The following is a 24258-nucleotide window of genomic DNA, read 5'->3' on the forward strand; positions in this document are numbered from 1 at the left end:
CGACCTCAAAGCTCTTTTATTGACCGAGTCCCAAGCAGCAGAGCTTAGGCGGTTCGATCAGTAGACCAAGTTGTCGTAATAGCGCCCGTCCATGCCCGCCATTGCGCGGGCATCTCTGTTGAAGGGCTCTTTGAGGCCTCCGACGAAGTACTTGCGTACGTTTGAGCGAAATACCTCCACCGGGTCTGTATTTTCTTGCTCGCAGATCCACGTAAGCCATCTATGGCCAGTTGTCACATGGGTAATCTCGTCATTGTGTATAATCTCGAGCGCTTGAACGCTCTCGTCATCACGCGCATTGCGAAACTTGGCGATGGTCATTGGATTGACATCGAGACCACGAGCTTCATGAACGAGGGAAATGATGCTGATCCGTGCTCGAAGATCGTGCGCTGTCTTGGTGGCAGATTCCCACAGGCCGTGGTGAACGGGAAGAGCGCCGAAGTAGGAACCCATTTCCTCCAGACGGGTCCGCAGTAACGAGAAATGCTTGGCCTCATCGTTGGCCACCTTGAGCCAGTCGTGGAAGAACGTTCGGGGTAATCGTCGTGCAGACTCCGGCGCTGCTGGACTGGTTTGGAACTCTGCGAACCGCACACAGATGTCTATAGCCAGATCAATGGCCCACTGCTCGATGTTGGCCAGAGCATGCAGCATAGCGATCCTACTCTTCAGACTCCCTCCTCGTCCTGGTTTTGGCATGGCGCTAGGCCGGACTTCCACGAGGTTTTCCCGCGGTGGCATGGGAGGGAGTGACGCAGCACTTCCTCGAATGATGGTCATCGGCGAAGATGTCCCCTCCCTTTCGGTGAAAGTTGAGAATAGATGGGCGGTGAGTTCGATCTTGTGTTCAGGATTCGAAGTGTTTAGGATATGGGCACACCAGTCGCAAAGCGTAGCATCCTCGTCAAGATACGGCGCAGCAGGTGTTGGTGCAGGCTCCGCTGAGGCCGCAGTAGTACCCGAGCAAGGAGTTTTTAATTTGATCTTCTCGCTGACAGGCTCCAGCTTCTCAATCGAGACGCCATCCGATGGGTAGGTCAAAGTCACCGCGTCCTCCTGGACGTCAATTGGAAATGTGCACGCTTTGATACCGACGCTCGATTCGCCCGTCTCCACATTGAAGTCATAGGCATGCCATGGACAGGAGGCGATATAGGCCGAGTCTTCAATATCAATCTGTGCAGCTTCCATAGGACCGCCAGCGTGCGGACACTCCGCTTCCATGGCGTAGTAGGACCATCCATCACCGCTCTCATTCTGCGCCCTGCTGCGCCCGCCAGCATCGATCGTTGGCAGGCGGAAGAGCACTAGGCGTTTTCCATCCGACAAGTGAATGACATACCGGGTCTGCGTGAGCGCAGAGAGCCGGCCAAGGCTTAAATCCGGCATCTTGAGGGATATAGATCGCTTGTCGTAGAGAGTTGCTAATGCCAAACACTGAAAGAAAAATTGCCAAGCAAGTGGGGCAGCTTGATGTCTCGTTGATGCCTGTCTGATGCCTCATGAATCAGGCTTCATTACGGCACATGGCAGCAAAGGCGGACACTGCTGGCAATATTCTGCGCCATGGAACTGCAGGAGAATATCTGATGTCCTGAACAATCATTGAACATATTGAGGCTCTTGATACTTTTTGACCGTTTAAGAACATGCTTACCCAAATTCCAGCTACTTTACCCCTTCCTAAGACTTAGAGCGATAGACACAACATCATTGGCTATCGTTGCAGCAGTTCTCCCATCCAAAGCATATACGTTCTTTCCACACCTATACTTGTGCGCCGATTTTCTGAGTCAGGACTCACCTAGCTTGAATCACTAATGTGACCCTTCTAGGAAGATAAAAAAACTGACACCATCTGTACACAAAGGGCCTGAACGTGGCGTTATCGCGCTCGCTGCTGGAATACTTGAAACCAGGGCGCTGCTATATCTAACTACCGCCAGGTAGCAATTAGATCGTGAAATTCTTGGGTAAGAGCCTACTCGCAGACCGCAACGGATTCGGCTATCTGCGCCAATTAGCGCCGAACGCAAGCTTGAAGATCCGGGTGAAGAGTAAGCTCAATAACGTCGCGATTCTTATATTGATTAACTGCGCCGCGCTGTTAGGTACAGCGAGTATTCTAGTGTCCACGCGGTGTCACACGCGTAGGTATTCCTTTGGGGATATCGGCCCTGGATATGCATCCACTTCGCCTAGTATCACGGGTTGACACACTTGCTATAATTGGGCATGTAAAATCGTCGTCCTAGTAAGCCATTTCCCCCGGTTATTCCATTGGATAGCTATGGGTTTGGGATGGAGCGAAAACGTTTGTTGGAGAGGGAGTCATACTCTTGATGCTGAGAAGGATATAGGTTGTTGTTGTACTGCCGAGAATGCGTAATTACGGTGATTATATATAGTGCGGTCGTTAAAGAGGCCCTTTTGTGAGACAGATTGTTTGACGCCCTTGATGACGGGAATTGGTAGGTTTAGGGTTTCTAGGATTCTCTGTTACAGCTGAACAAAATAACATGGCTGCTTGACACCATACCATGGTATACAAGACAAGTTTCGGGTTCCGTATCCAAGTCAAATCCAAAGACGATAGAAACGCCCGGCTGTAGCCCTTTCAGTGGCCACTTGCAAGCCTCGTGCATAAATTTACCGCGCCACGATCCCGGGCTTATGACCCTTGTACGGCAGGCATATGCTGTCTCTCAGTATAGGCGGAACCAGGCAGACTCGCTGTTGAGCTATGCAAGGAGTAGCCGCCGGCTTCTCCCCATCGGTTTTGGTTGGTGTGTGCATTGATTATATGTAGGACAACCGTGGTGCCCTTGCGCAGCCTGTGAAACGCGATCCGTAGAAGGCAATGCCATGTTCTTCACCAGCCAGTGGGAATAAATGCATGTAATTCCCACCCGCAGAGCAAACGCGGTACCCCAAGCTGGGGCACCGCGTAGCTGTAGCGTTGTACATGTACTAGTGCTACTGCTACCACGTCAAGAGTCCAAGATCGAGGGTAGGATGCTGGAAAGGCTTAAATACCTCCACGGCCTTGTCTGTCTCGCCCTTCAGATTGTCTATCTCTCTAGATACAATTCAGTTTCTACTAAAGCTAAACCCACGCATTTAAGTCCAACACCGACGCTGGGCCAAGTTCGATCCCACCAGTCTTACTCTCCACCGTCATCAAGAACCTCGCGATGAAGCCCCCAGCCGTTACCGCCGCTTTTCTCGCCCTCGCCTTCACACTCCTTCCCTGCATCACTGCACAAGGCGTGACGGTTAATTCTCCCTGCACGGGCGCCGGGTACGCATGCCTTTCGGGAAACCACGCCATCGCCTCATGCGACGGTCGACGCTGGCAGCTTGCGGCTGAGTGTGGGACACAGTGTTGTGCGTTTGTAGGAAATGCAAATGCCCCAAGCTGCGTTGGTTGTTAGATTGTCTTAGTACGACGGTTCATAGGAGGAGTCAAGTGGGATTGGCGAGTTGTGAGTGATATAGGGCAAGCTTGGCGCAGATGTGATCTAGATCCAATTAGGCTCCGAAATACAGCAAAAATATTTCTTTTTCCTTCTTCAAGAAAAGGTGAAATAAAAGAATCATGCTTGTGTAAGAAGAAAAAAAAAAAAGGCAAAGTGATGTCTCTGTTGAGTGCCCGGTGCGCGCATACTCTACAAGACAACGCTGGACTTGACCATGGACTAATTGACGGGGACGAGCCGTATCATGATCTATGTTCTTATTTACCATCTGGTAGTGGACAGGAATAGATAGTCAAGAAGTCAAGTTGGTATAGCATGGAGATTTGTGGATACTACATTTGAGGGCTCCCGGGAATCAGCGAAGGTGCATATTAGAGAAGTCAGTCTCTACTCCAGGACAATGTAACTGAGGAAGTACATACTGGCTGCCTTCCTCAGGTAATATTCGGGCGGGCAGGACCTTGACCATGTCATCATATTTGTTATGACTCTCAGGGAATAATGCCCCTAGAGGTGGAGTCAACCTAGCTTATCAGCAGGTGACCGAGTCTCGGGTATGTTTTTTTGTTGTTTGGGTAAATCTCAGCATAGCCTACCATTGCCATCAAGCAGGACCATATTTGTTCGTTAATCCCTCTGTCTAGCGTTGTAGGCTTAGTCTGATCTCAGAGTTACTGGTCTCTGCGGAAGCAGTAGCGCAGCGGGGCTGAAGGTTCCTGGTGCTAGCCCTAAGTCCACCACAACTACATGGCTTCCATCCACCCTGAACGACTGGAATGACGAATGCGGTGCAGTATTCGGCGAGAAGAGATTATTTATGTGGTTTGCTACTCTTTTGCTATGGAGGCCGGGGGAGCCTGCGGTTGTTGCAGGGATTTAACGAGTAGGCTATTGCTGGTTCTGGTTCCTTAGACCGGGAATGAAAGAGGTGGATATTTGAACGGCTTGTGGTGAAGCGCTTTAAATCTACTAGGAACAAATATGCAAGCAGAATTAAAGGATAGCACACGATTGTTGCAATTGAGGGCTTTAGCGGAACGTCCCTCCTGCCTTGTGAGTTTTCGCGCCCTGCTCAGCTTCAGGAGTATGCCATCCTCGCCTTCTCTGGATAAATCAGTCCTAACTCCGTAGAATTAAGCCACTGTACATGCTTCCGACTATACATGTATAGTCCCAGGATGTCTTCCAGAACCTGATGTCCAAGAACGAGAGTTCGAATTCCTCATGTATACTTTTCATGATTGTACAACGTCTAGAACAAAATTGCATCTGGTCTTACATCGGCGAACCAAACGATTGTGGTGCCCGCGGGGCACCATAAGAGAATAAGTGCATGGTCTTGCGTGTGTTGCTGATAAAATCCAGCCATTTAACGTACGATGTCTGCCACGAGCATGCGGATACTTGCGTCGGTTCCGCGGTGCACGGACAATTGTCTCGAGGGGTAGAGCCTTTCTTGCAGGCGTGAAGGGCGAGCAGTCTCTGAATTGCCATTTTGACTTCGGTCCTGATCACTGAATGTGCGACAATATCCGGGGCATGGTAACACCTTATTATAAAGGGTTGTAGGCTTGTGTCGTCGAGGTCGAGTCCCCAAGTCCGGGCAGATTCTTATTTCTGCAAGCATGTCAGAGGATTAGTAGCTTCTCTATCCTTTCGAGGACAGAACAGACGTATCTACTTGGATCACTACGAAAGGTTAAGCCGTATGATACGGTGCGGATGCCCGTGCGGCAGTGGGAGTGGTAGTGGGTTAACGCGTCCAAGTCGAAACAACCAAAGTACCGCAACTCCGCACAGAGTCAGATAACTCAATAGCTTTCAGCAATTGAATGCTGCTTCTCTGGCAAGGTACAGGCTGTGGGAATATTTCGGGGAGGCCAGAGCGCTATGCTCAAGACAAGGGCGCACTATACGGCGCATCTCAAGGCTGAAAGCTTCCCAGTCGCTCAGCATTATTGATCTGGCTGCCTGATATCACACCCAAGAGTTCCTTTGCATAAGCTGCTGCTGTTGCCGCCGCGTAACCCTGCCATATTTTGTTCTTGTGAGAGTCGGAGTAGTCGCAGATCCCCCGGACAACAAGGCAGGGGAAAACATCGACTATGCCGGCGGCTTCCATCTCAAAACATAAGACGTTTAGATCGTTTCTCAATTGCTCGCGGGTCTTCCCATCTCTCATCACTTGGTTCCCAGAGGCAATGAGGCCGTAGTGGATGTGCGGGGAGTAAGGGTTTCTCGGTTCTCGATGAAGTAACCTGGAAGGATCACAGGAATCACACGACGACCGGGCTCCTGCGGCATGATCATAGTTGCTCTCAAAGAGGATATCATGTTTAGCACCTGGGTAAGAGAAGTCGCGGCTCAAATGCGGGTATCTCTCAAACATGTCGCTCAAATGCCGGCTAAGGTCTGCTCTATTGCGATAATGATCCGCTTTGAGCCGTGAGATGGCCGTCAGTAGCAGATCTGGAGGTCGATTAAGAGAACCCGTGCGGAGGAATTCTCCATTCTGGACGGTCTTTCCAAAGTCGTACTGGATGACTCCACCAAACGGCCCATCAGGCTCCCCAACAACGACATCACCAAGTCGGATGTCTTTCTCTCCAGGGACTCCGCCACCAATGCCTACCATCAAACCAAACCTCAACCATCTAAATGTAGACCGCATGTGACTTGCGACTCGAGCTGCTGAGACTGTTCCCATCACCCCCGACGGAAGACAAGCCATTACTACATTGTGCGCTCCCATGCGTCCCAGTGTATAGTTGTTGAGGTCGGAAGTGTCTTGAGGTAATGGCGGATGCAGCTCATCGAGGAGTGCCTGTGCAGCGGCCAGCTCTTTTGGAAGCGCGCAGATCCACCCTACTGTATAATCCCGATGGCTCAGGATGCTACCGGTGCTGCTCACTAGACGCTCGGAAGAAGCCCAAAAGGTGGAAGTCCTGGAGATCGATATGCTTCCTTCAGGTCTTACGATACTTTGATCAGGAGTGCTAGGTGTGGTGGACATAGGAGAAACTGGCTTGGGTTGGCGCATTTGTCCCCAACGACTAAGGTCCATGGTTTGCGCGATCTCATCCAGCTTTTCGATCTGGATTGTGTTGCCAAACCCCTGATCAAGCTCTTCCTCGAGAGGCTGTACGATTTCATCATAAATCAACATCTTCAAACCATCCGGACTTAGCTCTTCGTCGTTCTCGTCAAATCCCAGGTTAGGGTCAAGGCATCTATCAATGGCCTGTCGGTAGTTATCCGGGAAATCAACCTTGAATCGGTCATATACTGCGATCGCAATTGAATATCTCGTATTGTCATCGACCAGTTCCAAATTCTCGAAATCCATGCCAACCTGCTCCGCCAGTGACTCGACAGGCTGGATCAGGTATATCTCCATAAGCAGGATCGCTAGCATGACAATGTCAGGAAAGGGATGTGATGGCAGATCGTCTGGATCGAGTTCATCAGCATCTATGCGATGTGCTGAGTCATAGCGTGTTTCATTCAATTCCGATTGTAAATATGGTTTCAGTGGGATTGTGGCGGATGTACCGAAGAAAAGTATATAATCCGCTCTGAAATTAGAGGGCCGCATCCACGGTGTAGCGTGAAGATGCAGAACGGAGTAAGCCAACAAAATCGCCAGCACCCGTTTTACCTTCTCGGTTATGCTAGCCGGACGATACTTTATGATATCTGCCAGAGAGAGCTGGGTATCGGATTGATTAATTGGATGCTCGATTCGAGAGGATTGGTCTTTCCAGAGCTTGCCATCCTCAACCACCAGATTAAGCCTCATCAGTGGCTTAGATTTGAGTTTCTCAATCTGCTCACATAGTCTAATGACGGCCAAGCGACGACGCCGACGATTTTGAACTTTTTCGCAGCTGGATTCCGGTAGCGCAAATTTGACGGCCGCTTTCCTCGTAGCCGGAAGACCTGGGACTACGGCCTGTATTCGTGTTTCCTGCCAGATATGGCAACTCAAACTGAGCGTGATGAGAGCCTCAAACTCATTCTGGTCGATCTCTTGTTTGTGGTGAGTGGATAGGCGAAGTCTAGCGGCGCAATTATGATTATGCACTGCGGAACATGCTCTTGACGAAGCAGCGAGTGCCTGGAACACAGTACTTGCGCCCATATACACAGACAATGGTTTGACTCCCCCTTTTGGTCGCGCTCGGTGTTCCGCCGCTACTGGCCGCTCGTCAGAACTCTGAGACAGCAAAGTCGCAACGCACCCGCGAAGTAGAAGCGTCATCTCAGCTCTCTGTTCCTGAGAGGTAAAATCTAAGCACTGCTGCGTATGAGACAGCTTTTCCCGGTGCTCCTCAGCTGAACCCCAATAGTGTACTAATGCTGTCAAGCGTCGGAAGTGATTCGATGGCGGAAGCGTGGACTCATACTCGGGCAAAACCGAAAACCGAAAGAACGTCGTCAATTTCAGAAGTAACAGATGGAAAAGCGGTTCAAGGTCGCTGGACCTGGATCGACCGTGATCGAGTGGGGAGAGGCAATCGATCAGAATAACGGCGTACGCGTTGATGTGCCCAAAGAATTTTCCCAACTCATCGTCACCCTCTTCATTTTGAAGGTAATCTGCAATCTCGCGGAAAATCGCAAGTGACCTCAATAAAAGGTGACCAGTCTGTCACCCGCCGTTTCATGTCAACAACGCTCAAGGTATGCCACTAGATGAAGCCTCACCTTGGTTGCCATTGGATCCTGTGCCAAATCCCCTGCTTATCCAGGGGATATCATATCGTCTGATTCAAACGCCGCAATCGCCCTAAGATGGATGAGAGAGGAAAGCCCAGTGTGAGATGAGGCGCGGTGCGGGGTAGGCGAGATCGACTCCGTCAGCTCAGCCTCGCGAGATCTCTCAACCTCAACTTCACTTGAGCCATGGAAATTGTGTGGCAGGATGCAACAATCTCTCAGTGTGCGAATATCTGCCTTCAGTCTTTCAACGATTGCCTCGCTCAGTTCCACCTTCTCTCTCCACGACAGCAGTCTGCGGTTGACGACCAACTGGGGAGGTTCTCAATATGGGTGTCCAATATCGGCGTTTTTGCTCCCACGCGAGGATCCCTCGACTATCGCCTGCGTGAAGCTCCGGATATACAGCGTCTTGTCAGGCGTCTGCTACGGACCTTGAACGACTATATTCAGCAATGTAAGATCCGGTGCTTGGCTTGTGTTTGATTCTGCGTACACTAGCTCACTCTTATAAGATCTGTCGCAACTAGATTACGTCCATCCCATCTCTGACTCCACGTGCGGGAGCCCGGAGTCAGTGTCAGACTCGCTCGACCCCATAGTTGGCGGAATAGCCGAGGAAATTACCTTGATGCATCAGCTATCTAACACAATTCGAAAAGCAAGTAGGGAAAGCCAGAATGTGAGAGCTGCAACGAGTTTCAAGATCTTGGACGAGGATGGGAATGACATCGAACAATGGTTTCTGGACCTCTTCGCACTCGGAATCATTCAGCGCAGGTTTCCAGGTTGCAACGAGACACTCCAGAAGAGACTTGCCGTAGCCATGTTGATTCGACGAAAACGAATTCTTTACCGTCGATCTCGATACTGGAAATCTTCAACCCAGACTCCTTCTGCAACTGCAAAGGCGATCCCACAGCCCAGCAAAGAAGACGTCACCAATCAAGAGCAAACCCTTGTCTCACAGAAGCCAGAGCCCGAACCCACCCAACGGGAGCGGAGCGTTGCTAGTTCTCGAGCAGTAACCGCCACCACACTAAACTTGGAGCATTGGAAGAAAGCGTCTGCTCCGTCTGTTGTCAGTCGGGCGAAGACAATTCATTGGAGCAGCCATGAACAGCTCGATTTTCCCCCGCCACCGCTAGGGCCGATCCGACGGAGGCTAAAGGCTCTCAGAGAGCGACATTTGGCGGAGCACGAGGAACGACTCAAGTTACTGTCAAAGCCCCTTTGCCAGTTTATAACTATCTATGGCCGGTGTCCCTATGAAGACAAAGGTGCCTCGAGTCCACCCACAAATATTAGATCTACGCCGAGTTGGCTGTGCTAACAATTTAATAAGGATGCGCTTTCAGCCACGACCCGAACACTATACCTTTTCACGGGTCTTCCTCAACATCTTCCATACAATTAGACAGCAAGTCATTCCTGGAAGAGGAACTCGAGAGGAAAATTGAAAATGACCGAATTGCGTGCAACAATGGAAGTATGGAAGTTGTCTGTCCTTATTGTTGCTGCTCTTTATCAAGTTCGATCGTCACCAACAAGTTTAAATGGATGTAGGTTTCCACACCTGTTTTGGTTTCCAGGGGACATATATTTGCCCTTGCTGTTTGGGCTCCACGAGCACTACTCATCCTATGCAGTGACCATGTCAAGTACGACCTCGATCCATACGTGTGCCTTTTTGATGAATGTGAATCTCCCAACGAGCTGTATAACCACAGTGAGGATTGGTTGAACCATATGCGTCAACACAGCTTACGATGGCGCTGTACAGCGAAATCACACGGAGTATTAGTGTTTCATAGTAGGGATAGTTACGAGGACCACATGAGCTCTAAGCATAAGAGCACGAAGTCTCAGCTGAAGATCCTTGCGGAAAGAAGCAGTCGATCGTCTGGTTCTCTTTTCGAATCCTGTCCATTATGTGGACAGTCCACCGGTCATAGTCTCGAGGAGCATGTCGCAAGCCATCTGAGATACCTCGCACTCAAGTCACTCCCTTTCTCGGAAAACTACGAATATGATGGTTGTTCCGAAGATCTAGCCAGTGAGTTCCAGTCTGCAGGCGGCCGGACCCGGAGTACTATACTGGAAAACGACGACCTTTCCGAGTTGCCATCAGAGACTGGTGATCAAAATGAGCTCGTCGCGCATGGTTCACCTGCGTACCCTCCACACCCATCGCACGGACCGTCGGTGCACCTACCACCTGAGCGCGCGTCCCGACAATCCCATCCTCCTTCTATCCCTACAAGTGGGGCCAGCGCCAACGGTATGGCTGACCTTGAAACAGCAGCTGCGTCGATGACAGGTTTTCAAAATAACGCTGCTGCTGAGCCAGATAACGTCTTGTCCAAAGCCCAGTCGTCGATTTTGTCTGCACGGCCTTACAACCCATCATTACCAAACCCAGTGTCTGACACTGAATTGGCCGGTTCTCCTACTGCAGGTCCAGGTTCTTCGGAATGGGAATTCGTAAATACTGCTCATAGTACTCATCACGATTCGTCACTGGACCCCATCTTGTCCACTTTTCAAGCCGAAGCTGATTCGATCTCCGACAACAATCCTAACACAGTGCAAGCAGCACCCACACAAAGTCAATCAGACCGTCGCGTGCTGTGTCATGCGTGTGGCCAAGTATGGAGATCTGGTCTGCCGCCTCGATTAGATTGTCCGTACTGCTATTCAGATTTTACAGAGATAGTCCGTAACTTCGACCCTTCGCACGTACTTTAAGCTGATTAGCGCAGATCATAACCCCTCAGGAGGGGGCACCTCCAGAACTTATCGAGGTTGAGGACTTCAATGCGCTCGCAGACCATGCTCAGTCCATGTCTATTGGGGCTGCGGGCGTTGACCCTGGGTCCGCACTAGAGGCAACCGGCGCTCGTAATAGTAACAAGACTCCCACTACGACCGACTATGACCTATTTACACGTGCTGTCTCTAAATATCGAGATGCATTTTTAGAGCAGCACTCTCACCTTGCGGAAGATGAGAGACTTCGATTATGGACCCAGCAACTCCCTCAATTTATTGATGGAACCTCCAATGTTCCAAATTTAATCCCGTACGTACCGACAGGTCGTTGTCATTTCTATGACCACGAATTCTCTGCTGACGATTATCGAAGAACACTATCTGGCAGAAAGCGTCGGGGTTCTGGTTTCTCTGAGCCACCAGCCGAGCGCATTGAAAAAGAAGACGCTCTAAAATTTCAGAGTGCCCCTGGCACCCGTTTTATTAGAGGAGATAGGACTGAGCGCACAGGAACACTGAGCAGAATAGCTCGCGAGTCCTACGTCACTAACCTGGATGCTGAAACCACCGACCGTGCTAACACTGCGGCCAGTCCTGGCTGCGAGCATAGAGGTGAAATACTCAAACGTTAACGTTGCGAAGCCGGTGCTGTCGAGGATCTCGATAAGTGGCCAAGTTCCTCAGCACACCAATAGTGGTTAGTGACTTCTCACATCGTGCATCGTCGGATAGAACGCTCGCGTCAAGCGGTATCCGTGAGATATTGAAGGCCGTACATAGCGAGAATACACGGTCAGAACATGCATCAAGCCAACACCAACAAAATGCATCATTACCACCAACCTCGAAAGCCCTAAGTTGGCCGTAACCAGGGTCATATAAACGATCTCGCTAGAATCTTGAGTAGCCCCGTGTACTCCTTACATCCGGGCAACCAGGTTCAGGCCGGTGAGTCCATAACCGATTGGCCCGCTATAACTTACAAGCTTTGTCGCACTGATTCCCTTCTTCATAACATCCAATGCCGCTTTTAATCCCTCCAACCACCCCTCAATGACTTTCACCTTGGGACTAGGAACCACCGTCCCATTCTCAAGGCTAGACTTCAGCCAGCCCTGAAACACCTCTCTGAGATGCTCTGCTTGAGCTGTGGGCTCCATCGGCGGCATCACAAACTTGCTCCCCAGTGCTCCGTCCGATTCTAGCAGGTCCATCCCCCTGTCTCCTTCAGTACATCCAGTATAGGCTGCTGGGAGTTTCTCGCAAATGTTTGCGCGTCTGCATTGTCACCTCATCCTCTACCGCGGCCACGACTTGAGACACGACATCCGCGTCGCTGTAATCGAATGCCCGGCGTGCGCCCAGCGCCTGGAGACACTCGTGGTTTCTAGGGCTGGCAGTCGTGTAGGCAGTAAGCCCCAGTCGTCGGGCAAACTGGATAGCAATGGTTCCTCGCTACTTGCGCCGCTCCAAAGCGACACAGCTCTCTTCTCCTCCGGCGCGAACCTTTTATCAAGCGGGATACCAAATGTTGTAAACCCTGAGAGTGCCGTCAACGTCGCCAAAGCGAAAACAGCGCCCTCTCGAAGCTAACGGTGGCCGGTAACGGGACGGCACAGTGGTAGCTGACCAGGACGAACTGCTGGAAAGCACCATGTTGAGGACTCCCTTCATGTTGAAGGACAATGCTAGTGCCGTAACTCGAGCTCCTGGTTGAGGTGCGCCGGCTGGGGCGCGCCGGCTGGAACGCCCGGGCCAGCTTTGACGTCGATTCCTGCTACGTCGCAGCCGATGACGGCGAGATAAATGGGACTGGGAGGACATTGTTGTCACGCTACCATGCATCGACTGGTTGATGGCGATCGCTATGACTTCGAGCAGGAGCTTGTCTGAGCCTGGGGAGAAAGTTGGACGGGGTTGGACGGTTAGTGGTGCTCTGTGTAGAGAGAATTGCTGCGAGATGGTTGGCCATGAATGCAATAGTACGAGCAGCAGCAGAGATCCTTTGTTTTTCGATGGCGGGAAGTACTCTGATGAGGAAGTGAGGAATGAATGCCATTTGTCTAGAACAGACGGGCTTTAGCTATAAAGTCTGGGCGGATTTAAAGGCTACGGGCTTAACAAATCTCGCGGGATTCATTCCAGATGTCAATGCCGACGTCCAATATAGATTGCTAGTTGGTAGAGGCCAGGAATAATCCTGTTGACCATGCGACGCTTAAAGTCCCCTTCTGCCCATAACAGCCTATGCAGGGCCGCCTAGGCTTCAAAAACTCCACAGAGGACATTCGTTGTATGCCTACAGTTACATCTAATTGCTGAAGTTCTTGAAGTGATCTTTTTTTGTTTTGATCTGTGCATAGCTGGTAGACTTGACAGTGTGGGGCAAGACGGCGCGAGGGCGAAGTCCAGAGGTTAGCCCTAACTTCTCCGTACAGCGGGTTGAGAATGACGAGGACCATGTATGTTTGAATTGGTTCCAAATGGACAAGTCAACAGGTTTAGACACCACGGTTCTGGACCCCTCTTGGAGCCGTGTGGAAAATAGTCACCGTTAGGAGAATAGAGTGAAGTCCGATAGACAAGTTATTGTACATTTGTGGAATAATAGTCTACATGATGTTCTACACACAGCTGGATAGAGCTTAGCTGGCTGACGGTAAGGATGAGTGAGGCGTCCACGAATGACCCTTGGTCTGTGCCTCATGCGCAGACCCAGTCTTCGGCTCAAGCCCCTTTTCCTTCATCAACCTAGCAGCAACAGGAGAAACAGCGCCATCCTCCGTCGTCAACTTCCTCGCCTCCTCCAGTCTCTTCAGGGTCTCTTCACGTCCTAGAATGATCATTATCTCGGGGACTGTTGGACCAGAGGCACCGGCCGACAACGCCCAGCGGAGGTAGTGGTACAGCTCCTTCTTGAATTTCTTCTCTGCATCAACGGTCTTCGCCTCCTCAGGAACCGCGCTTGCGGCGTCGTAGGTTGCGAAGTTTGCCCTCAGCGTTTCTAGGGTCCAGTGTGATTTAGGGATGAGAGTCACGGCGGCAGCAGCAGTATGGAGCGAGGAAAATGGAATATCAAATTGTGTCACCGCACGGTCATATGGGGGCCGAGAGATATCTGTTGTGAAGAAAGTAAAATTGCGAGCGACGAATTCCTTTGGATTTGTGTAGTTTTTGGCATCTGCTTTGATGAGTGGAGTGATCATGTCCACGAGAGGGCGAGACTGCAGGATCTGTGAGAGCTGTTCTGGTGACGCAGTCGACTGGACGACATTGGCGACGGCAGAGATCATCTCGTTAACTTGGGGCATGCTGCCGTCCACATACCGTTTGACGTGTGCGGATTGGAGAAACCAGAGTTTCTCGAAGGCAACAGTGGTGTTGCCGCGAGTGAATTTGAGAGTGAACTAGCGAGTCAGTCTATGAGACTGCAGTCGATGGGTTGTGGTAGCCTTACACGATGCTCCAGCTTCTTAAGGTCAAAAATATCATTCTTCTCCTTGTGTGACCAACCCAACAGCGCGGCGAAATTTAGCAAAGGCTCAGGGAAAACGCCCTGATCTCTGAAATGTGACAGATCGATATCAGCATTGCGCTTGCTGAGCTTTTGCCCTGAATGGTCGACGAGCAGAGGTACGTGGGCGAAGCGTGGCGCCTTCCAGCCAAAACATTTATATAACAGGACATGCAGAGGAGTCGATGACATCCATTCCTGGGCGCGTCAATACCCGCCCAATAGCTTTCTGTTTGAAACTTACAGTGCCACGAATAACGTGGGTAATTTCCATGAGATGGTCATCCACAACATTCGCCAGATGATAGGTAGGATAGCCGTCGGATTTGATCAGGATAGGGTCATCATAAACACGATCGATAAGATCCAACTTGGTGGGCGGGCCCTTGTGTCCTGTCTCGCCATACACAAGATCATCGTAAACGGGATATCTGTACGGGTGGTCCTCAACTCTCAACCGAATGACGTGCGACTCCCCTAGAGCTGCCCGTTCTTCCGAATGTGCAGGCAACAGGCTGGCGCATTTCCTATCATATCCCGGAGGAAGGCCCGCTTGGCTTCGATGTCTCGCGTGGGCGTCCAGACGCTCCGGGGAGCAAAAGCATCGGTATGCGTGGCCGCGCTGAATCAACTTCTCGGCATACTTGCGATAGATTTCTGTTCGTTCAGACTGCAATGTACTATTAGTCAATCTCCACGTTAAAGATAATAAAGTTAAGAATAAGGCGCCGAGAGAACTCACCTGTCTATACGGACCGTAATCCCCTCCAACAATGGGACCTACAGCTCCATCAGCGTTGACCCCGCCAGGGCTAGTCGCAGCACTTTGTACCTTCATCCCATTGTAATCCAGCCCAATGAAGATCATCATAGAGTCTCTGTTCCGCGTCGGGAATCGTCCGTTTCTAATGTGCCCAATCCATCAGCGTCCGCTTCTCATGGGGTGTCGCTCCGCGCACCTGATCTGTATCCTCAATCCGAAGTATAAACTTCCCGTTTGTGCGCTTAGCCAGCAAATAGTTGTATAAAGCAGTGCGGAGAGATCCTAGATGAAGGTATCCGGTCGGCGACGGTGCGAATCGCGTCCGGGCTGGCAGCGAGGGGAGCTTGGATTTCTTGCCATGCGATATGGCGGGGGTGGAACTGTTGTACCAGCGGCATTGCATGCATGTCCAGGACCGGCGGGCGAGGAGCCCGGAGCGTAGACTCCTCATCTTTAATATATGCGCGGGAAATTGGAGCGAAATCCTGCGGCCGATATGTAGAAGGCCGTCGCTGATCGGTGGAGGCGGCGAGAAGGAGCAAAAAAAAGATAAAGGCGGAATTTTCGGGCTTAGCATCCAACAACACTTCCATCCAACTCACTCCTCAAACAGGCGTGTTCCTTTCTAACCTATTTTTGTATATAATTACTCTTCGTCACTGTTCTAGTCAGATTCCTTTCAGACGCTTTCAGTATGATCCAGCATCCGATCAAACTCTACGCTGCTAACGATCTCCAGTGTCTTCAGCTCAGGCTGACCTCTACGGTATTTAGTTCACTTGCGCGTTTTTTATTTCTCGACTAACAACTGCCATAGAGGTCCTACAAATATCCCGCGACGCGTCACAAGATGAAATCCGAAAAGCCTACCGCAAAGTACGGCCCCGACGTCCGGTTCAACCACAACAGCTAACCGAACATAGGCCGCCCTAGCAAACCACCCCGATAAATTCCCCGAAGAAGAACGAGAAGCCGCGTCGGTCCGGTTTCAGGAAGTTCAACAAGCCTACGAGATCCTTAGCGACGATGACAAGCGACATCTCTATGATACACATGGCATGGGCGCCTTCAACGGCTCCGGTGAGCCGGGGATGAACGGCGGCCCCGACCTCGATGATATCCTCGCGCAGATGTTTGGAATGGGAGGCATGGGCGGTATGCCCGGGATGGGCGGCATGCCGAGGCCACGACAGAGCCCAGACGAAGAGCAGAAATACGAAGTGAGCTTGGAAGAGCTCTACAGGGGCAAGACAGTCAAATTCGCGAGCACGAAGAACGTGATTTGCAGTTTGTGTAAGGGCAAGGGTGGCAAGGAGAAGGCGACGGCGAAAAAGTGTTCTACTTGTGATGGCCACGGCTTCAAAGAAGTCCTCACGCGCATGGGTCAATTCTTGACCAAGTCTACGCAGCCCTGCACAACCTGCAATGGCGATGGCCAGTTCTTCGCAACTAAGGACAAGTGCAAGAAGTGCAAGGGCAAGAAGACGACCGAGGAGAAAAAGATCCTGGAAATCTACATTCCACGGGGAGCAAAGTACGTCCTTCACCTTCCGCCCATTAACATGGCAAAGCTAATAATCCCAGGGATGGCGACCGAATCGTCCTAGAAGGCGAAGCAGACCAGGTCCCTGGCCAGGAGCCCGGCGACATCATCTTCCAGCTCGAAGAGGAGCAGCACCCAGTCTTCACTCGCGCGGGCGCAGACCTCAAGGCCACAATCGACATCACACTTGCCGAGTCACTGACAGGCTTCTCCCGCGTCGTCCTTAAACACCTCGACGGCCGCGGCATCGAACTGTCACACCCGAAACCCGGCCACAGCCAGATTCTGTCGCCCGGCCAAGTCCTCAAAGTCCCCGGCGAGGGAATGCCGATCAAGCGCTCCGACGCCCGCGGCGACCTCTACTTAATCGTAAACGTTAAATTCCCTGATGAGAACTGGAAGCCCTCGCCTGCTGTTCTGGAACGGCTTAAAGAGATGCTTCCCAAGCCTGGTCCGCAGATCCAGGCAGACACCGTCGATGAAGTCGAGTACGACCCTAAAGGGAATGTAGAGGACTTTGGCTCGAAGGATCCGTCTGGTGGAGACGCCTGGGAGGATGACGAGGAGGAGGGCGAAGGGGCACAGTGTACGACGCAGTAATTTGACGTCAAGTCCTCGCTTTTGGCATTGTGGTTTCTTTGCTTGTCATATTTGATACCATTCCGGATTTTCGTGTCTTTGAGGGTTCTTCATGAGACGATAGATTAGATGCATGCACTCACACTCATCTCCGGCATCAAGGCGTTGGGGTGTTGTCCAAGTGGTTATGAATATGAACATGAATGAAGATAGGGGCACTGGGTTCCCGCATCCTCACCACTCCATACTATTCAACACCGCTCTACACCGCAGTAAGCACTACTGGTATCAACCAATATCAACCATCACAAGATATCCCCAATATGCGGAGATTCTCCACTTCTAATGGCCCCATACTCCCCGGATATCGGATTCGAACACATCGGAACCCAACTTACAACCACAAACAAAGTGATTCGATGAGGACCCCAAACCACCTCCTGGAAGACATTGACCAGCAATCTGCATCCGAACTACCAGACGGACTCCGTCATTCAATCAAGCCTTGTTCTCTCAAGATCGGGTACGTATCGGAAGCAGAGTGTATATGCGGTGTTCTCAAGCACAGATCCTATCCCAAAACGTCGAGTTTCGGAAGCGTACTTTGCGCCTAAGACGGTTCCAGTTAGATAGAAAACCCTATTTACAGACGATCCAGAACTTACTAATTTGCGATGTTCTTAGAGAGGGGAAAGAGTGCCCAATAGTGTAAGTGCTGGGTTGGCTTTCGTGGCTGGCACGGAGATCCCCCGCAGCAGGACGGTTTCCCCGCAAGCAATCCGGCTCCAAACCGCCTAAAAGCCCTAGGCTCTTAGGTAGAATTGTTGAGACTTGGCTGCGAATTGTCAAATAAGCGTTGGCCATTGCTATCTTCAATCACTGCCGATAATGCAGCAGTTATCGGAACGGGACGCGAGTCCAGCTCGGAAGAGGGTGGTGGGTAGCAAGCTGAGCAAACTGGCTAGAGTGATAGGTGCGGTCCGATGGGTTGACTAGGAACGCTTGGAAGTGGTGGCTATATAAGTCTTTATCCTATTGTCTCTTGTCCTTGGATCTTGAGACATGTTCTCAACTTGAAACTTGCCGACTTTTAGATCTGAAGTTTGACTGTCTCCTCATCATGCCCGCCACTCTCTCCACCCTCCAATCCTCTCTTCCTCTTCCCCTACCTGTCCTCGCCATCCTCGCCCTCTTCATCCTCCGACTCATTTGGCGCAGATTCGGCTCTGGCCTACGCGGTATTCCCGGCCCAGCACTGGCGAAATGCACGCGGCTCTGGAAACTGCATAGCGTCTGGAAGGGCGACCACCATTTGACAGAGATCAACTTGCATCAACAGCACGGCCCGCTCGTGCGTATTGGGCCACGGCATGTCTCTGTCGCAGATCCAAAGGCTATCCCCGTGATTTACGGGCTGAATAAGGGGTTCACGAAGGTATATTCCCTCCATTCCTGCCGAAAATGTCGAATTGTAACGAGGCTGACTTGCTTCGCGTACAGACGGGCTTCTACCCCATCCAATGCATATCCTGGAACAAAAAGCCACAGATGAACCTGTTCTCAACGCGCGACGAGCAATTCCATCGCGACCAGAAACGCCCCGTTGCAAATGCATACAGCATGACTTCTCTACTCGAATTGGAACCAGCAGTCGACTCCTGCACGGCCATATTCCTTTCCCGGCTGCGCGAATTCGCGGACAAGAAGAGGCCTGTTGATCTGGGAACCTGGCTGCAATACTACGCCTTCGACGTGGTTGGCGAATTCACCTTCGCAAAGAAGCTCGGGTTCCTAGAAGAAGGACGCGACGTGGACGACATGATGGCCGGGATCCAGGGGATCCTGGCGTACGCGAGTTTGATCGGGCAGATTCCGGAGGCGCACAAGGTTCTGCTAGGGAACCCGCTGATGCCGATTCTGATGCCGAGTATGGAGAGCTGGAACCAGGTACTGCAGTTTACGCTGAAACAAGTGAACTCGCGAACGAGTTTAGCACGGAACGGGGAGCTCGAGAAAGGCGACCTGGAGGAGGGGAAGGATATGCTGAGCCGGTGGATGGCGATCCATGTCGCTGATCCGGAGAAGATGAGCACCCGCGATGTGATTGTGCACCTGTCGACCAATGTCTTTGCGGGCTCGGATACAACGGCTATTGCGCTGCGGGCGATTGTGTATTTACTTCTGAAGAATCCGGACAAGATGGAGAAGGTTGTAGGGGAGATTGAGGCCGCTGATAGCGCGGGACGCTTGAGTAGCCCTATCTCGTACAGAGAGTCGATGGCGCATCTGCCTTACCTGGGGGCTGTGATCAAGGAGGCCATGAGGCTTCATCCGTCCGTGGGGTTGATCCTGGAGCGACATGTGCCGGAGGGTGGAGTCACGGTCTGCGGGAGGTATATCCCCGCCGGCACTACCGTTGGCATCAACGCTTGGGCTCTTCACCACGACGAGAAGGTGTTTCCGAGCCCCGAGGCATTTATGCCCGAACGGTGGTTGGAAAGCCCGCCTGCGAAATTGAAGGAGATGGAGCAGAGCTTCTTTGCCTTTGGTGCTGGGTCAAGGACTTGTGTGGGGAAGAATATCTCGCTCATTGAGATGCACAAGATCATCCCGCAGCTGCTGAGGGATTTCACCTTCCGGTTGCATAGACCAGGCGACGAGTGGAAGACAAAGAACGCTTGGTTTGTGCAGCAGGAGGGTCTTGTTGTTGATCTTGAGAGGAGGAGGTGATATCCAGACCATTCATTGTGATTAGTATAGCTCGACAATCGGACTCGAAGTTCATAGTCTATAATTGCGAATGTCTTCTCCAGTCTAGAGAAGACATAGGCATAGTCTTGGACAATTTGGCGGCATATGTACGAACCCGCCCATGTCATAAGAGCAGTACCACGGGCCCGACGTCTTGTTCCACGCCAGATATTCCCCTTGCAGCCCGCATTCATGGCGTTACACATACCCCCATAGGCAGCTTTCGGTGTACCGCACCGCACTATTCTCCTTGGCAAACCGCATGTGTCACTGAAGCCTGACGGGCAGATCGATCGACGAATGGCAGGAACCAGTCATGATGGGAGTCATGATGGGTCGACCACGCTTACTCCTTTTGGAGATTTCCATACCACCACGTGGGGGATGTGGCGGAAACCAAAAGGGAAAGAAGACGATGCTTTATGCGCCCTGTGCCCTATTGGTGTTCCAATGGATGGCATTAAGGGCCTATGGTCATCCTATTGGTCACTTATCGACAGAGCCTTACTCAGAGTGAAACAGTCAACTGGTTTCCTGGCCAGTGGTGCTGTGCTGCTAGTGCCGGGTGCCGGGTATGAGCATATGAGAAATCCAGAACTGCGCATTGGTACGAAGCAGCAAACGGGATAGATATTTCCAACGCTTATGACGTTTGATATTCTGGACTGTGGATTCTGGTGACTGTAACCCCCACGCTCTCTTCTCCAGAGTCGGCGTCGCGTGGGGTTATGCCTATTAATGGATCCATGTACGGTACCGCAACTGGGGTCTGACTCGGAACCTGACCAGGTCTTCCCTGCACAATCAAGCCGACATTAGGAGTCAGAGGGTGAAATAAATTGGATAGGTCAATTGAGACTCGTTCAGTCAGTTGTCCGCCGGTTGTATAAATCATCTTTTTTCCTGTTTGCGCTGTCGAATCTCGGGACTTGAAGACAACTCTTCTCGGGCCCACGGCGTTCTCCATCGGACATTCGCCGGTCTTGCAAGTTCGGCTGCGACCCCACCACAGACGTTTAGCCGGGACACGCGATTTATAAGGTGAGACCGATCACCTACCGGTTGAGATAATAAGGCTTGAGTAGCGGCGAAAGTATAGACGATTCCATAAAGAATGCCCTGCCAGTCAATATGTGAAGGCTGCGCTTGCGGCTCGGCTAGCAGCCAGAGCGCAGGCGCGGTCAATATTGAAGACCTCGACAAGGAGCTCGAAGCGCTCAGGAAGCGAACCATCGAGCTGGAGAAAGTGCGTGCATCGGCCAAAAAGGTGTCGTCCCTATCCAGTACACTCGGCGCCGGCCGTAAGCTGCGATCGACAACATGGTTCAACTCGGGCGATGCAGGGATGACCGCCCTGTACATCGAGCGGTACCTCAACTATGGCGTTACGAGGGAGGAGCTCATGGCAGGCAAGCCGATTATTGGCATCGCACAGACTGGATCGGATATCTCGCCGTGCAATCGGTACCATATTGAGCTTGCGAAGCGGGTGCGCGAGGGAATCAGAACTGCCGGTGGCATCGCGTTTGAGTTCCCCACGCATCCGATCCAGGAGACCTCAAGACGGCCAACTGCATGCATTGATCGGAACTTGTCGTATCTCGGACTTGTTGAGATCCTTCACGGTTATCCCATAGACGGTGTGGTGCTCTTGACTGGGTGCGACAAGACAACCCCCGCGTGTCTGATGGCCGCTGCAACAATGGTAAGTACTCCACACATCGTTTGCTTTGTTTCTTCTGACGTTCGAAGAACATTCCTGCCATCTGTATGAACGTAGGACCGATGATCAACGGGTACCTGAAGAATGAGCTAGCGGGCTCCGGCATGGTGGTCTGGACGGGGAGAGAAATGCATGCCGCTGGCAAGTTGGACGATGAAGGACTAGTGGACTTGATCTCTAGAGGGTATGTCGATAGCGAACCTTCGAGGTCTTGTAACTGACGTGCAAAGGGCGCCATCGGTAGGGCACTGTAATACGATGGGCACAGCCTCGACCATGAACGCGCTGGCAGAAGCGCTCGGGATGGCTCTGCCGGGATCGGCCGCCATCCCCGCGCCTTATCGGGAACGAGCTCAATGCGCGTATAAAACAGGCTTACAGATTGTGGAAATGGTGCACGCCGACCGGAAACCTAGCGATATTATGACGCGGGAGGCTTTTGAAAATGTTATTGCTGTCAATACTGCCATTGGCGGTAGCACCAACGCCCCTATCCATATCAATGCTATCGCGAAGCATATGGGCGTTGATATCTCCCTGGACGACTGGGACCAACTAGGGTTTAACATTCCACTTCTGCTCAATATGCAACCAGCAGGAGAATTTCTGGGCGAGGAGTACTACCGAGCGGGCGGCCTTCCGGCTATCATGGCGGAGCTGTTAGATGCTGGGAAGTTGCACCCAGACATTCTTACATGCAACGGACATACCGTCGCTGAGAATGTGAAAGGGCAGCACAGCTGGGACCGACGAGTCATCAAGCCGTACAGCGAGCCCCTCATGAAAGACGCGGGATTCGTGCACCTCCAAGGTACCCTATTCGAGTCTGCCATCATGAAAACTTGCGTCATATCAGAGCAGTTTCGGCAGCATTTTCTGGAGAACCCAGACGACCCGAATTCCTTTGAAGGGGCCGTTGTTGTCTTCGACGGGCCAGAGGACTACCACCGCCGATTGGAGGAGGCTCCTATCGACGACAAGAGTATCTTAGTGATGCGCGGGACTGGGCCACTAGGTTATCCTGGCGCGGCAGAGGTGGTCAATATGCACCCTCCTGGGCATTTGTTGCGACAGGGGGTCAAGTCGCTGCCATGCATAGGAGACGGTCGACAATCGGGAACTTCCGGGTCGCCGTCCATCCTGAACGCCAGCCCTGAAGCCGCTGCTGGAGGCAATCTTGCACTGCTTCGCGACGGAGACAGGCTCCGCGTCGACCTCAACAAACGCCGCGTGGATATCCTTGTCTCGCAAAAAGAACTAGACGAGAGACGAGCGGCCTTAGAGGCCGCAGGGGGTTACAGTATCCCGGAGAGCCAAACACCATGGCAGGAGCTCTTTAGGAGGGAGACTAGCCAGTTGAACGAAGGCATGGTGTTACGGGAAGCGGTAAAGTATCAGCGACTGGCTCAGCGATCAGAGACCCTGCGCCATAACCATTGATACCAAGAAATGGATCAAGAAACTGCAGCTGGTTTATGCAAGGGTGCTCTATCGCATGTTGTACTAGATTAGGCATCCATCCTAGAAGACTTGACCTGCAAGTTTTCGACCCATTCTTTGTGTAGAGCTCCATCCCCCTGTCTTCAAGTTGCGAAATGACCAGGCCTCTATTCGTGATATCACCGGTCGCCAGTGCTCCGTCGAATAACCTAGAGTCTTCACCTCTTCACGTCCAAACGCAATCCCGAACGCCATCCCAACGCAATTCAAACGTATATGCGCATCGACGATCTCGGGTGTGACGGCCTTGCTATCAAGCTGGACTTGCGATCCCAACAATCGACGTAGATAAAAAACCGGCCTGGGCACGACTAGCGGTCACGGTGTTGGACGAGCGGCATGAGACGAGGAGACGATGAGACGACGAGAATAGCGATCAAGCTGGCTAGATGCATGCCCATTCCTGCAGCAAGAAGGGGCGCCAAGGGGCCAAGGATTCTTCTTTCAACCCGCTGGGTTGGTCTCACCATCGCTCGTTCTTTTGTAGCAGGAACCCCGGCAGCCTGGACTCCTAAGGACCGAACGATACTTCTGGCTTGGCCAGCCAATTGATCGGCGACGACTGGCACATGGCGACAGCTGCGGCAGATAACGCGAGAACTAACAGCATCCTCAACGTCAGATCAGCGCTGGACAAGGAAACGGGATCTTTGCGACAGTAGGTGACTCAACAGACTTGGCAAGACTGAGTACTTCATAGGAGGTACGGAGTCTCTCGACTAGGCATCAGCCCAAACAGTAAACACTTGATTCTTGGATTCCTGATACCGGAGAGTGGAGCTGCCGTGGTCTGGTGAGGGACTTCCCGTCGGATTGGCCTCCCGCTGATTGACTAGCTGAGACGGTGGAACTGGCCGAGCTGGTCTAGCTCCTTAACAAATTTTCACTCTCCACCAAGCCACAACGGACCTC

At 51.9% G+C, this 24258-nt stretch overlaps 9 protein-coding genes across 9 annotated transcripts; 4 read left to right on the forward strand and 5 right to left on the reverse strand.

Moving 5' to 3' along the window:
* Window positions 1-22: 22 nt before the first annotated feature.
* BDW70DRAFT_168317 (Rieske [2Fe-2S] domain protein) lies at window positions 23-1407 on the reverse strand. The gene has a single exon (XM_073742433.1). The coding sequence runs from the start codon at window positions 1390-1392 to the stop codon at window positions 58-60; it is 1335 nt and encodes a 444-aa protein (XP_073595808.1). The 5' UTR covers window positions 1393-1407; the 3' UTR covers window positions 23-57.
* A 3999-nt stretch (window positions 1408-5406) lies between these two features.
* BDW70DRAFT_160156 (uncharacterized protein) lies at window positions 5407-8201 on the reverse strand (the record flags this gene model as incomplete). The annotated part of the gene is made up of 2 exons (XM_073740798.1): window positions 5407-8130; window positions 8190-8201. 2 exons carry the CDS (start codon window positions 8199-8201, stop codon window positions 5407-5409), a joined length of 2736 nt encoding a protein of 911 aa, XP_073595809.1.
* Window positions 8202-8387: 186 nt separating this feature from the next.
* Window positions 8388-11605, forward strand: BDW70DRAFT_150430 (uncharacterized protein; the record flags this gene model as incomplete). Its single annotated transcript, XM_073739156.1, has 6 exons — window positions 8388-8658; window positions 8717-9481; window positions 9547-9763; window positions 9851-10850; window positions 10964-11283; window positions 11347-11605. The coding sequence occupies 6 exons, from the start codon at window positions 8388-8390 to the stop codon at window positions 11603-11605; spliced, it is 2832 nt and encodes a 943-aa protein (XP_073595810.1).
* A 258-nt stretch (window positions 11606-11863) lies between these two features.
* BDW70DRAFT_136585 (uncharacterized protein) lies at window positions 11864-13100 on the reverse strand. Its single transcript, XM_073736888.1, has one exon. It carries the CDS (start codon window positions 12816-12818, stop codon window positions 12486-12488), a length of 333 nt encoding a protein of 110 aa, XP_073595811.1. The 5' UTR covers window positions 12819-13100; the 3' UTR covers window positions 11864-12485.
* Window positions 13101-13618: 518 nt separating this feature from the next.
* On the reverse strand, window positions 13619-15701 carry BDW70DRAFT_160159 (glutamate--tRNA ligase MSE1; the record flags this gene model as incomplete). Its single annotated transcript, XM_073740799.1, has 6 exons — window positions 13619-14380; window positions 14431-14685; window positions 14732-15157; window positions 15230-15267; window positions 15320-15392; window positions 15447-15701. 6 exons carry the CDS (start codon window positions 15699-15701, stop codon window positions 13619-13621), a joined length of 1809 nt encoding a protein of 602 aa, XP_073595812.1.
* Window positions 15702-16100: 399 nt separating this feature from the next.
* BDW70DRAFT_150432 (putative DnaJ domain protein (Mas5)) lies at window positions 16101-17393 on the forward strand (the record flags this gene model as incomplete). Its single annotated transcript, XM_073739157.1, has 3 exons — window positions 16101-16139; window positions 16174-16784; window positions 16835-17393. 3 exons carry the CDS (start codon window positions 16101-16103, stop codon window positions 17391-17393), a joined length of 1209 nt encoding a protein of 402 aa, XP_073595813.1.
* A 1093-nt stretch (window positions 17394-18486) lies between these two features.
* On the forward strand, window positions 18487-20449 carry BDW70DRAFT_136589 (cytochrome P450). The gene has a single exon (XM_073736889.1). The coding sequence runs from the start codon at window positions 18834-18836 to the stop codon at window positions 20100-20102; it is 1269 nt and encodes a 422-aa protein (XP_073595814.1). The 5' UTR covers window positions 18487-18833; the 3' UTR covers window positions 20103-20449.
* A 788-nt stretch (window positions 20450-21237) lies between these two features.
* Window positions 21238-23286, forward strand: BDW70DRAFT_160162 (IlvD/Edd family dehydratase; the record flags this gene model as incomplete). Its single annotated transcript, XM_073740800.1, has 3 exons — window positions 21238-21828; window positions 21876-22030; window positions 22077-23286. 3 exons carry the CDS (start codon window positions 21238-21240, stop codon window positions 23284-23286), a joined length of 1956 nt encoding a protein of 651 aa, XP_073595815.1.
* A 185-nt stretch (window positions 23287-23471) lies between these two features.
* On the reverse strand, window positions 23472-24179 carry BDW70DRAFT_54054 (uncharacterized protein). Its single transcript, XM_073744237.1, has 3 exons — window positions 24115-24179; window positions 24019-24058; window positions 23472-23946 (listed from the first exon to the last, which is right to left on the reverse strand). The coding sequence occupies exons 2-3, from the start codon at window positions 24042-24044 to the stop codon at window positions 23658-23660; spliced, it is 315 nt and encodes a 104-aa protein (XP_073595816.1). The 5' UTR covers window positions 24045-24058; window positions 24115-24179; the 3' UTR covers window positions 23472-23657.
* Between the last annotated feature and the right edge of the window lie 79 nt (window positions 24180-24258).

Source organism: Aspergillus foveolatus (assembly GCF_047715535.1).
Source record: "Aspergillus foveolatus strain CBS 279.81 unplaced genomic scaffold BDW70scaffold_25, whole genome shotgun sequence".
Lineage (NCBI taxonomy): Eukaryota > Fungi > Ascomycota > Eurotiomycetes > Eurotiales > Aspergillaceae > Aspergillus > Aspergillus foveolatus.